At 41.0% G+C, this 13,076-nt stretch overlaps 2 protein-coding genes across 5 annotated transcripts in view; both read left to right on the plus strand.

The window, feature by feature from the left end:
• The window catches only part of LOC131679172 (inositol-trisphosphate 3-kinase A-like), a 59,452-nt gene extending 57,264 nt beyond the window's left edge, over positions 1 to 2,188 (plus strand). For all 4 annotated transcript variants that reach the window (XM_058959809.1, XM_058959810.1, XM_058959811.1 and 1 more), the window contains one exon: positions 724 to 2,188. In XM_058959809.1, coding sequence (XP_058815792.1) covers positions 724 to 1,555 — 832 coding nt within the window. In that variant the 3' untranslated portion in view covers positions 1,556 to 2,188. The remainder of the gene's footprint in view (positions 1 to 723) is intronic.
• A 1,266-nt stretch (positions 2,189 to 3,454) lies between these two features.
• LOC131679665 (inositol-trisphosphate 3-kinase A-like) lies at positions 3,455 to 11,762 on the plus strand. The gene is made up of 2 exons (XM_058960397.1): positions 3,455 to 3,561; positions 10,298 to 11,762. The coding sequence occupies exons 1-2, from the start codon at positions 3,455 to 3,457 to the stop codon at positions 11,127 to 11,129; spliced, it is 939 nt and encodes a 312-aa protein (XP_058816380.1). The 3' UTR covers positions 11,130 to 11,762.
• Positions 11,763 to 13,076: the final 1,314 nt, after the last annotated feature.

Here is a 13,076-nt window from a genome sequence, read left to right on the forward strand (position 1 = left end):
ATGATACTTGCTTGAAATACATTTACAGGTCATTTCTAACCATTCTATGATACTCACAACTCTACGGCAAAAACAATCTCTCATGAATCACCCATAAACCGGGAACATTTTTTTACTATTCAAAGACCTATTTCGCATTCAACCGTATTTAAGGCTCAAGTTACCTCAAGGCTTGGTAGTATGCGTAAGAAAAATTGTGTTCAGCTTTGCCACCAGATTATCCATTTAAACCCTTTCAAAACTCTAAAAGAAGAATATCAGTCGATTTATTAGATCATCAGGATTCAATTCATGCAAAATACTTGCTGGAAAAACCATCGGCTTAGCTGGATGGTGCTTTTGAAAAAGTGGCTGTGATTTTTTGTCACACTACCACACCGAGCGGGGGTACGCAACACAACTGCGCAATGAAAAAACCACAGCCACTTTTTCAAAAGCACCATCCAGCTAAGCCGATGGTTTTTCCAACAGGTATTTTGCATGAATTGAATCGTGATGATCTAATAAATCGACTGATATTCTTCTTTTAGAGTTTTTAAAAAGGTTTATATGGATAATCCGGTGGCAAAGCTGAACACAAATTTTCCTACGCACACTACCAAGCGTTCAATTCTAACACATGCTTAAAAACGGTAACTTGAACCTTAAATTGACGTCAGTGTGCTACAGACGGACGGTAACAGAAAAAAACTAACCTCTATTTCTTTCCTATTCTCATTGCAGCATTGCCCCACTGGCCAACGGAATCGTCCGCAAACGCGTATCCGGTCCAGATGACGCAGAGGTCCTCGCATACCGACAGCTGGCCGTCGACTCGCACGGTTGCAAAGTGGTTCCTAAGTTTCTCGGCATCCATCAGCTGCAGGGGGAACACTTCATAGAACTGCAGGATCTGCTGCACGGTTTCCAGGATCCGAACGTGATGGACATCAAGGTTGGCTTCCGAACTTTCTGCGAAAATGAGGTGTCCAATACAGCCCTGCGAGCAGACCTGTACCAGAAGATGATCGCTGTGGATCCGAGTGCGCCCACGGCTGAAGAACATCAGCAGAAGGCAATCACCAAACTGCGGTACATGCTGTTCCGAGAAAATATGTCCTCCTCTCAGGAGAAAGGCTTCCGGATAGAGGCCCTGAAGATGAAGGGTCGCTCACCGGTGACGGACATGAAAACGGTTAAATCGAGCAGCGACATTCAGGCAACCATCTCGCATTTTGCAAATGGGCGAAAAACGGTCATTAAGGATATTCTGAAGAGACTGAAGCAAATGCGCACGATGATTCAGAAGTCGGAGTTCTTCCAGCGCCATCAAGTGATCGGAAGCAGTATCTTTATTGTATACGACAACCACAAAGTAGGCGTATGGTTAATTGATTTTGCCAAAGCGTTACCATTGCCCGAGGGCGTAAAAGTCGATCACAGAAGGCGCTGGGCGCTAGGTAATTGCGAGGAGGGGCTCCTGTACGGTTTCGACGAGCTGATCCACACGTTCGAAGATGTCTACAGATCCTACCAACTGGCCGCCTCCGAGAGCAGAAAGTTAAACCGACGATAATTGCGTATACGTACGAATTAGGAAGATACAAGAACCGAAGAGCTAGTCATTGCTCCGTGCAGACCGCGGGGTGAATCATTGAAGAAATAATTTAAATTCAAAATAGGAATACCAAGACTGAAGATATTGGTCGAAGCCAAATGTCAATAATATTTTGCAAGAAGCTAATGCCAATCGATTTTGATAGGATATAGCTGAGTAGAGGTTCAACATATGGCGTAGAATAGACGTTCTATATGTTTAAGACAAATTACTTAATCAAAGACTCGAAAAAGACATTTTCTAATTATAATAACGGATTACTATTATGTGAACGTCGATTACTAGACCAATTTTCCATATTGGAAAATTACATTGAAAATTGCCTTAAAATACTTGTCAAAGCAAAATGATTGTCGAGACTCCTCACACTTAATCCACTCGAAATGTAAAAAAGAATGTCGTTACAAATTGTTGGATATCAGAATATACTTAGAATACTTTTGGTAAATAAGTCGATGAAATTGAATTTCGTCACACATGTTCAAAGAAATGCTGTAATTATTAACTTTGTTTTTACATTATTATTATTATTATCATCATTATAACAAAATAAATAGTATAGCGTAACATATTTATAAAACGATCAACAATTATTACTATCAATAAAAATAATAGTTCATGAATAAGTCTGCTATAAATATTACGAAACAATGTCATATCCCAATTCACATCTCGCGACTTTTTGCTGTACCTTTCTCATACCTAGAAAGTCTCAATGGAGAATTTCGGTGGAATGAAAGCTTGAGTATAAGTTTAAAATAAAAATTTCCAGAAGAAGCAGAACCGTTCACGACGCTAACGATTGGCGCGTTTTGGGCCGGTGGATCACCTTTTTCCCGAGTGGGTAGTAAGATTCGGAGTGTTTCTTCCCTGTACTGACGAAAGTTCAGCTATGGCGTGTGTAAGAGAAAATTGAAATTCCCCAATAATATCTGGTGACTATTTGGAAACACCCTTTGTTAACAGGGCTGTACTGCCCATGATCGCATATTTGTCCCATTTTCTATGGAATTTCCTATCTTTATTGGACTGATTTGCGATCATGGGCAGTGTATGTCTCACGGCACAGCGAAAATGTGTTTGTTGAATACAGATACTACAAATGTTCCACAGCTAAGTACCAATTACTCCATTCTTTTAAATTTCGTTGCTTTAATTTTCCGTTCCCTGCTATAAAACCTTCCTTTCACGGGTACTGAAGCCCGCATGATAGTGTTGACTAATGGAAAGGTAGTGGAGGTCGTTTTGAATATTTCTCCGATGGCACAAATAATGCAAAATTAGCTATAATTAGCATCGAAAATAAAAATCATTTCCGATGCTAATTATAGCTAATACAACCGGCCCCTGGATGGTCTACTTCCGGACCAACGACAAGACATTTAACATCATCGATAGATTTTGCAAAAATGTGGTGCAGTGCGGTAAACAACTCAACAAGCCGTTTTTGAAAAAACTTACCGAAAACCCAAATTTATTTTGGAATGTGTCAAGTTGCTGAAGTTTGCTCGCTTTCGCGACACCGTTTCCTCGCTTGGATGTGTTATCGCTGCTATCGCTGGGAAAATGGATGACTTCTGTGCTGAACTAAAGGCAGAGTTATCAAAAAACAACCAGCAAATTTCGCACCTCGCCAGAAATGTTTCAACAGCCACTCCAGTCCGGCCAAATTCCGGTACCTTTCGACCAACTCAGAAACGTCGTCGCGAGGATGGCCCTGATCCGAGCAGCATTCTTGTCGGCGGTCAAAAGCTAGTCGATAATAGCAACATTCTCACGGTTCCACCTCCCAATCCGTTGCTCTGGATGTATCTTTCCTGCTTTCATCCCAGCGTTAGCAAGGAGACTGTCGAAAAAATGTCCAAAGAAGGACTAAACTGCAACGAGGAGAACAAGGTTATTCCACTTGTTAAAAAATGCCTAGACGTCAGTACTCTGAACTACAAAGTTGGAGTTCACCCAAAGTACCGTGAAGCAGCTATTAACCCTGACACATGGCCGCAAGGCATATTGTTCAGGGAATTTGAGGATAGCCGTACTCAGAAGATTTGATGCCCACCGACTGATTTTCCTCCGCCCGCGGAAGTCGCATGTATTCCGCTAATGCAACCCAGCCCATCAACACTACAGAGGACTCCGCAACGATTGGCAATGCCACTATACCAAGTTACACCGCCATTGTGAAGGAGTGTCGATGCTGATCGCATACTGGGACGCAACGCAGTTGGTACAATGGAAGCCCTCGATCACACCGCTACAGTCGAGCCCTTGCAGCCAGCGTTCAGCAGTCGTCCCGGTCCTGTATGTGTGGGTGGAGAAGGGGTCTTCCAAGCCACCTTTCTCGGCAAGTGTTATACAAATTGTAACGATACAATGGTTGAACCGATTCACGCTTCTAGTTCATCGTCCGACTCTCGCCGTAAGCTACTACCGTCCCGTTCCTGCTCTCCGCATCGTACAGCCGGGTTCAACGCATACTGGGACTTACCGCAGTTGGCACTATGGAAGCCCTCGATCCCCCCGCTACAGTCGAGCAATTGCAGCCAGCGATCATCAGTCGTCCCGGTCCTGTGTGTGGGATGGGTGAAAAGGTCTTCCAACCCGCCACAAATGGCAAGTATACATCCGTCTCTAAGGGCGAACTCACCCTCCTTCCTAGAACTAACCTAACCGCTATGTCTAGTCGTGCATAGACGGCATTGCACAAAAGTGCACCAACAAGGCTTCTGTACAAAGTCTCGTCATGAAACGGTGGACTTTTGGCATCCACCTTCGCAACGCATTTTATGATCCACCTTCGCATAATCTATCGGTGTTTTAGTTCCCTTGGCGTCTTTGAGCCCAAACTTCTCCAATACTCGATCGATATAGCTTTCCAGCCCAATCATGAACACCAGAAAATACACAGTCATTTTTTCACCTCAATGAACGAGGCTTTAACCTTATGTATATATTCCATTATGAGTTTAAGGTGGTTTTCGTAACCAAAGCGCGAAACTACCTATTTCTTCATCATTTTTTATATTACGCTTTCCACATTTTCAATCTGAACTTGTTAACATCGAGACTACAGTTGCCAAGCGTCTTTAATATATGGGCGATTCGAGAGAAATAAGTAAAGTATCACACATTATATTCCTCACAATGCTGATGAAATATACAAAGAAGTATTTGTTGTTGATTTGGACCGCTATTCGTTAGCATTGTCGTTAATTTTTTCGGAGCTCTAGTCTCATAGCCCTAAAGCTAAAGAATTTCCAATCTATAAGAAATAATGGGAGCTAACTAAAATTGGAAATGCATTTGCCAAGGAGTAGTAGTCTAGCATATCATTTAACCGTGTATGATAAGTTGGGCTTAACGTTTCGAATTCTCCTGATCAGCGTATGACAGCCACCTTGATCGCGATATAGACGTCAAGTCCGAAAATGCAAACAATAGATTTCAATGTCAAATAATATTAATTAGTTTTTATTATACAGGATTTACAATTGCACGTAGTTGCATTGTCCCGTTTAAAGTTGTTCGGAACCTTTGCATTGTGAGCAGTACAACATTCCTGATATGATGAAACTGGTCAGAGCTGACATCCAACTTCGGAGAAAGCCACATATTCTCTTCCAATGAACATTCCACTTCGTCAAATGTTCCATCCTCGCTGTAGGAATAGAAATAACGGTTCTTTGCAAATATTTCCCTTTTTGTTCGATTTCAAAGGGGGAGGGCCCATGAATTTTCAGACATCGAATTCGTATTTTTGATGCCAAATATCCTTCAAATGCATGAAACGACGAGATTTTATGTTAAAACGAAAAACTACAAGGGGCAGCCCTATGGGGTTGTACGAACTGTAGACGTAGGACTATACTACTTAATGTAAAATATTTATTTTCTTAGTACTTAGTGTGTGGGAAAAAACACCCGGACCGGTGAAGAATACTCAAATTTTAGACAATATAATCACATCTCATGTATAGACCAAGCTTTCTAGTTGCTCTCAAACAGATCCTAAAAGTTTAAACACCCATGGATAACCCCAAGTTTGTAGATGTGTTTCGATGTCACAGGATTGTAAAATGGTTAATATTACGTCATGAAAAATCAATTCTTCCGTCACAATTTTTTTGCCTGCAAAATGACCTGTGTGTATGCAAAGCTCATGATTTGTTGGGATATTAGCATTGATCGGAAAATGCTTTCCAACGCTGCGCTGTGCATACATACAGGACATTTTGCAGGTCACCAGAAGCTGTTCATTTTAACACCGCCACATGTTCATTTTACCCACTCGCTATAAACATGTCTCATTTTTGGACATGTTTTGAAATCAAGAATCATGTTTGAAAAAATGTGTTTATGACGAAGTATTTTTACCAGATATATACAAAACATGTCTAACAAGAAACATAAGGTGATTGTAATATCTCATTCACTTATTAGAAAATAATGACTTTGATTAACGTGTTCATTTTACCGCCAGTTCCCCTACCTACCAACACATTGACGCCAAACATTGAACCCAAGCGTACAATGCAAAATGAGTCAACGCTGATGATGATGGGTAGAACAAAAGAGACAACTAGTACCACCACTATTAGCGCATTTTACCAAAATTCTACGCGGCCTTTCCCGATTGAAAGGAACGGCCACGCTTAGCCCATCTGTCATAATATCGTGATTTTGCATAGCGAAGGGCTGAATGATAACACATAATTTTGTTCCAAAAAACAGCCCTGCGTTATGCAACACTTTGTGCAGGTTGATTATACCAGTTGCAAGTGGCGCCAAATTCACCAAGTTCCGTAAAATTCCTTTTAAATTACAGAAAAAAAATTGCTTAAAATTGCTTAGATGAGCTAAACTAATTAATCAAATCCTGTTTTAAAAACTGTCCTTGCGTTTAAACCAAAATGGGAAGCTTATTACTACCACTACATTACTTAATTTCAAGCGCAAATAGCAAATACATGTGCTAGTTAAACCAAAAATTTACTGGCAACATTACAGCGGCATTTAGGAAGCAGTTGGAGCGGTCGCCTGTTGGACGACACAGGGCAGCGTCCCTCCACAGCCAGTGTAACGGACTTCCAGCTCAGCTACACTGGTTGTAAAAAACAGAGCGCAGTGATCTGCTTCGCCAGCCGTTCAACAGGGAACTGAGTGTGTCTGGCCAAGTCCGTTCTTTAAATAGTCGATGATGACGTCATTCATAGAAGCGTTGCGCGCTAGGTACACCAATCCGTCGTACAGGGCTTGGGAAGCGCTATCTTCTGTGTGTTAATGCGCGATATTTTGACAAGGTTGTATATTATTTAATTTTTTAATGCTATGATATCCAAAATCTTTGGGTTTATCTATTGGAATCTATTCTTAGAAGTATTTCGGGGCGATTTGTGCAAAAAAATTGAAAATTTATCGTGAGATGGCTGAATTATATGCGTTTAAAATTGGACCACTTTTCGTTACATACCATTTTTGTAGAATTTGCAGAGTGCACCCCCATATCGAAAACAAAGACGTAGTCCTACGTCAAAAAAAATCTTTTGAGGAAAATAGACTTCTTCGATACTGTTGATTTCGCACCTGTTTGCATTTCTTTTATAGGAAGGTTATGCAATCCGTCGGAATTTAGACCGATTATTCGTGGCCTGCAGAGCCGAGTCTCTTATAGTGTTCGATTCAGTTTGTCGAGAATGCCAAATGTCTGTGTGTATATATGTGTTCTTGTGTGTATCAGATAGTGTCACTCAATTTTGTCAGAGATAGCTGAACCGATTTGCATAAACTTAGTTTGAAATGAACGCTATAACGCTCCCATAAGCTACTATTGAACTTTTAGTTGAACCGACCTCCAGTTCCGGAGTTACGGATTGAAGAGTACGGTCATATAGCAAATCCCCTTATAAACTTGTAACACCATAGTGTCCAAATGATATAATTAATACATATTCAAATAGGTTCACCATTACATACTTGGATTTGCGGGTCTAGATCAAGCTTATGTCACACCCCTTTTCCAGCGATCTCCTGACCGATTTTTACAAACTTGATTTCAAATGAAAGATATAATACTTTTTTTATTTGAAACAGCTCAATGCGTTAGCACAACTGAGCTGTGCGTCTTTTAATTTTTTTACAATAAGTAAAAATAAAAAAAAATGCTAAGGATTCCGGGCTGCCAGATCTTGTTGACGCAGTTTGCTGCTGCGTGTTGAGATCCTTTTCCTTGGCGGTGAAACCATTCATTTAGTCTGCCTTCTCTCGCGTTATCGTTCCCGTCCATGTCATCATCGGTACTGCTGTCTTGCTGTTCACGATCAGAGGTTCTTATTTGTTTCTTGTTCTTACGGGTCGCTGTTGTAAATCCGTCTTCATCGGCATTTGCTTCTTTATTGGCGATGCTAGTTATTGGTTTGGGCACTGAGAACTGACATACAAGTAAAGTTTTCAACTTGTGTAAGAAATTAAACTGTCGCTTTGAAATGACAAGAGCAAGTAGCAACTTGCCTCTGGTCGGCGCTTCGATCGGCCAGCAATCGCTGTACGAGACTTGTATGCAAACTTGGACTCACCCATGCGAACATGTATGCGATGGTGATTTTCAACGTATTTTCATTTAAATGTCTACACAGGTTTTCAGGGAAAGTTTGTTCTAGCTTATATGTCTGTTCTCTGTGGTTTGGGAGCGGTTGTCGTGATCGTTGTACCTGCAATATTGGTTAATTGGATCGTTGTTTTTGGTTTATCTGAAGGTGTCGGTGGCTGCTTGTTAGAGTTGGCTGTAGTAGTTGAGTTTTGACTAGTCGCTTCGGCGCATGTTTTTCCGTAGTGTTGTTTGCTTATAGGTCACGCCATCCTTCGGTGATTTGCATTCGATAGTCATGTAAGAAAGTATTGGTTTAGTCACTCGCATCCTCACAATACGAACGCCGTTGGGAATGCCGGTGAAAAAATGTCTCCAGGAGTCATTCGTAATAGATTCAACTTCTCCATATCCATGATTTCGTATTTTCAACGATGGAGTGTTTTCCGTGCAAAGAAATGGATACCTACCTACATTGAAGTAAATTTCCATTGATTCTCAATCAGGCATATTGAGTAGAAATCCCAAGCCATTGGCACCGATTGTGCATTTAATTTTTTTTTTTTTTTATGGACGAAAATCCATCTGTTTGGCTACCTAGAAGACGTTCGTTATCCGGTTGAAACCAGTTTCAGCTGTCTAATTTATATGGAACACGTGTCTCCAAATTCGACCCGTCTAGTTTGGTTCATTGACGAAAGAATCCTTATGCATATTTTATCATATCTTGGAACTCGTTCCATCTTTAAACTGTTCTAAACGAGTGGGATATTTTATACAGCGATTTACAATTCATACGATGCAAATTTGCCAATTTTGTATTTTATCGGCTAGGTTAAAAATTATAACTATACTGTCGTTTTCACGTTTGTCTTTTACTCTTCATAATAAACTTGCCAAACTGTCCAACCCGTACAGATAATCAGTTTAAAATTTTAGAGTGGTGCCGTACAAGTCTCAGAGTAACATGGGGAACGTGCGAATCGAGCCAGCTTATGAAAACTCTTGAGGATACTTACATCCTATTGAAAATTGCTTCTTTGTTTTTTCCTTAGGAACTTCGTTCTCCATCTAATAAATTCTCCATTTCACAGTCCCAACAAAGGAAACTATTTACGGCGCCAGTGGTTGTATGGTAAGCGCGATCGCCACTCACCCTAGTTAGTCTAGGTTCAATCCTGGGTTCTAATGTGAAAGATCTGTGGTCCGGGAAATGAAAACGTTGGTCCAGTACCATGTGTTCATGGACCGATATCTAGGGTCCAGACGGTGAAATCAACTCTCTTGCGTCTGTGCCAGCTCAACTCTCTTGCGTCTGTCACCAGTCTCGTAGCCGACAGTTTTAACAAAATCTGTTACGTCGATTGTATGTACTTCTGTTAAATTATAGTGCAATGATACTTGCTTGAAATACATTTACAGGTCATTTCTAACCATTCTATGATACTCACAACTCTACGGCAAAAACAATCTCTCATGAATCACCCATAAACCGGGAACATTTTTTTACTATTCAAAGACCTATTTCGCATTCAACCGTATTTAAGGCTCAAGTTACCTCAAGGCTTGGTAGTATGCGTAAGAAAAATTGTGTTCAGCTTTGCCACCAGATTATCCATTTAAACCCTTTCAAAACTCTAAAAGAAGAATATCAGTCGATTTATTAGATCATCAGGATTCAATTCATGCAAAATACTTGCTGGAAAAACCATCGGCTTAGCTGGATGGTGCTTTTGAAAAAGTGGCTGTGATTTTTTGTCACACTACCACACCGAGCGGGGGTACGCAACACAACTGCGCAATGAAAAAACCACAGCCACTTTTTCAAAAGCACCATCCAGCTAAGCCGATGGTTTTTCCAACAGGTATTTTGCATGAATTGAATCGTGATGATCTAATAAATCGACTGATATTCTTCTTTTAGAGTTTTTAAAAAGGTTTATATGGATAATCCGGTGGCAAAGCTGAACACAAATTTTCCTACGCACACTACCAAGCGTTCAATTCTAACACATGCTTAAAAACGGTAACTTGAACCTTAAATTGACGTCAGTGTGCTACAGACGGACGGTAACAGAAAAAAACTAACCTCTATTTCTTTCCTATTCTCATTGCAGCATTGCCCCACTGGCCAACGGAATCGTCCGCAAACGCGTATCCGGTCCAGATGACGCAGAGGTCCTCGCATACCGACAGCTGGCCGTCGACTCGCACGGTTGCAAAGTGGTTCCTAAGTTTCTCGGCATCCATCAGCTGCAGGGGGAACACTTCATAGAACTGCAGGATCTGCTGCACGGTTTCCAGGATCCGAACGTGATGGACATCAAGGTTGGCTTCCGAACTTTCTGCGAAAATGAGGTGTCCAATACAGCCCTGCGAGCAGACCTGTACCAGAAGATGATCGCTGTGGATCCGAGTGCGCCCACGGCTGAAGAACATCAGCAGAAGGCAATCACCAAACTGCGGTACATGCTGTTCCGAGAAAATATGTCCTCCTCTCAGGAGAAAGGCTTCCGGATAGAGGCCCTGAAGATGAAGGGTCGCTCACCGGTGACGGACATGAAAACGGTTAAATCGAGCAGCGACATTCAGGCAACCATCTCGCATTTTGCAAATGGGCGAAAAACGGTCATTAAGGATATTCTGAAGAGACTGAAGCAAATGCGCACGATGATTCAGAAGTCGGAGTTCTTCCAGCGCCATCAAGTGATCGGAAGCAGTATCTTTATTGTATACGACAACCACAAAGTAGGCGTATGGTTAATTGATTTTGCCAAAGCGTTACCATTGCCCGAGGGCGTAAAAGTCGATCACAGAAGGCGCTGGGCGCTAGGTAATTGCGAGGAGGGGCTCCTGTACGGTTTCGACGAGCTGATCCACACGTTCGAAGATGTCTACAGATCCTACCAACTGGCCGCCTCCGAGAGCAGAAAGTTAAACCGACGATAATTGCGTATACGTACGAATTAGGAAGATACAAGAACCGAAGAGCTAGTCATTGCTCCGTGCAGACCGCGGGGTGAATCATTGAAGAAATAATTTAAATTCAAAATAGGAATACCAAGACTGAAGATATTGGTCGAAGCCAAATGTCAATAATATTTTGCAAGAAGCTAATGCCAATCGATTTTGATAGGATATAGCTGAGTAGAGGTTCAACATATGGCGTAGAATAGACGTTCTATATGTTTAAGACAAATTACTTAATCAAAGACTCGAAAAAGACATTTTCTAATTATAATAACGGATTACTATTATGTGAACGTCGATTACTAGACCAATTTTCCATATTGGAAAATTACATTGAAAATTGCCTTAAAATACTTGTCAAAGCAAAATGATTGTCGAGACTCCTCACACTTAATCCACTCGAAATGTAAAAAAGAATGTCGTTACAAATTGTTGGATATCAGAATATACTTAGAATACTTTTGGTAAATAAGTCGATGAAATTGAATTTCGTCACACATGTTCAAAGAAATGCTGTAATTATTAACTTTGTTTTTACATTATTATTATTATTATCATCATTATAACAAAATAAATAGTATAGCGTAACATATTTATAAAACGATCAACAATTATTACTATCAATAAAAATAATAGTTCATGAATAAGTCTGCTATAAATATTACGAAACAATGTCATATCCCAATTCACATCTCGCGACTTTTTGCTGTACCTTTCTCATACCTAGAAAGTCTCAATGGAGAATTTCGGTGGAATGAAAGCTTGAGTATAAGTTTAAAATAAAAATTTCCAGAAGAAGCAGAACCGTTCACGACGCTAACGATTGGCGCGTTTTGGGCCGGTGGATCACCTTTTTCCCGAGTGGGTAGTAAGATTCGGAGTGTTTCTTCCCTGTACTGACGAAAGTTCAGCTATGGCGTGTGTAAGAGAAAATTGAAATTCCCCAATAATATCTGGTGACTATTTGGAAACACCCTTTGTTAACAGGGCTGTACTGCCCATGATCGCATATTTGTCCCATTTTCTATGGAATTTCCTATCTTTATTGGACTGATTTGCGATCATGGGCAGTGTATGTCTCACGGCACAGCGAAAATGTGTTTGTTGAATACAGATACTACAAATGTTCCACAGCTAAGTACCAATTACTCCATTCTTTTAAATTTCGTTGCTTTAATTTTCCGTTCCCTGCTATAAAACCTTCCTTTCACGGGTACTGAAGCCCGCATGATAGTGTTGACTAATGGAAAGGTAGTGGAGGTCGTTTTGAATATTTCTCCGATGGCACAAATAATGCAAAATTAGCTATAATTAGCATCGAAAATAAAAATCATTTCCGATGCTAATTATAGCTAATACAACCGGCCCCTGGATGGTCTACTTCCGGACCAACGACAAGACATTTAACATCATCGATAGATTTTGCAAAAATGTGGTGCAGTGCGGTAAACAACTCAACAAGCCGTTTTTGAAAAAACTTACCGAAAACCCAAATTTATTTTGGAATGTGTCAAGTTGCTGAAGTTTGCTCGCTTTCGCGACACCGTTTCCTCGCTTGGATGTGTTATCGCTGCTATCGCTGGGAAAATGGATGACTTCTGTGCTGAACTAAAGGCAGAGTTATCAAAAAACAACCAGCAAATTTCGCACCTCGCCAGAAATGTTTCAACAGCCACTCCAGTCCGGCCAAATTCCGGTACCTTTCGACCAACTCAGAAACGTCGTCGCGAGGATGGCCCTGATCCGAGCAGCATTCTTGTCGGCGGTCAAAAGCTAGTCGATAATAGCAACATTCTCACGGTTCCACCTCCCAATCCGTTGCTCTGGATGTATCTTTCCTGCTTTCATCCCAGCGTTAGCAAGGAGACTGTCGAAAAAATGTCCAAAGAAGGACTAAACTGCAACGAGGAGAACAAGGTTATTCCA

Source organism: Topomyia yanbarensis, chromosome 2 (assembly GCF_030247195.1).
Source record: "Topomyia yanbarensis strain Yona2022 chromosome 2, ASM3024719v1, whole genome shotgun sequence".
Classification (NCBI taxonomy): Eukaryota; Metazoa; Arthropoda; class Insecta; order Diptera; family Culicidae; genus Topomyia; species Topomyia yanbarensis.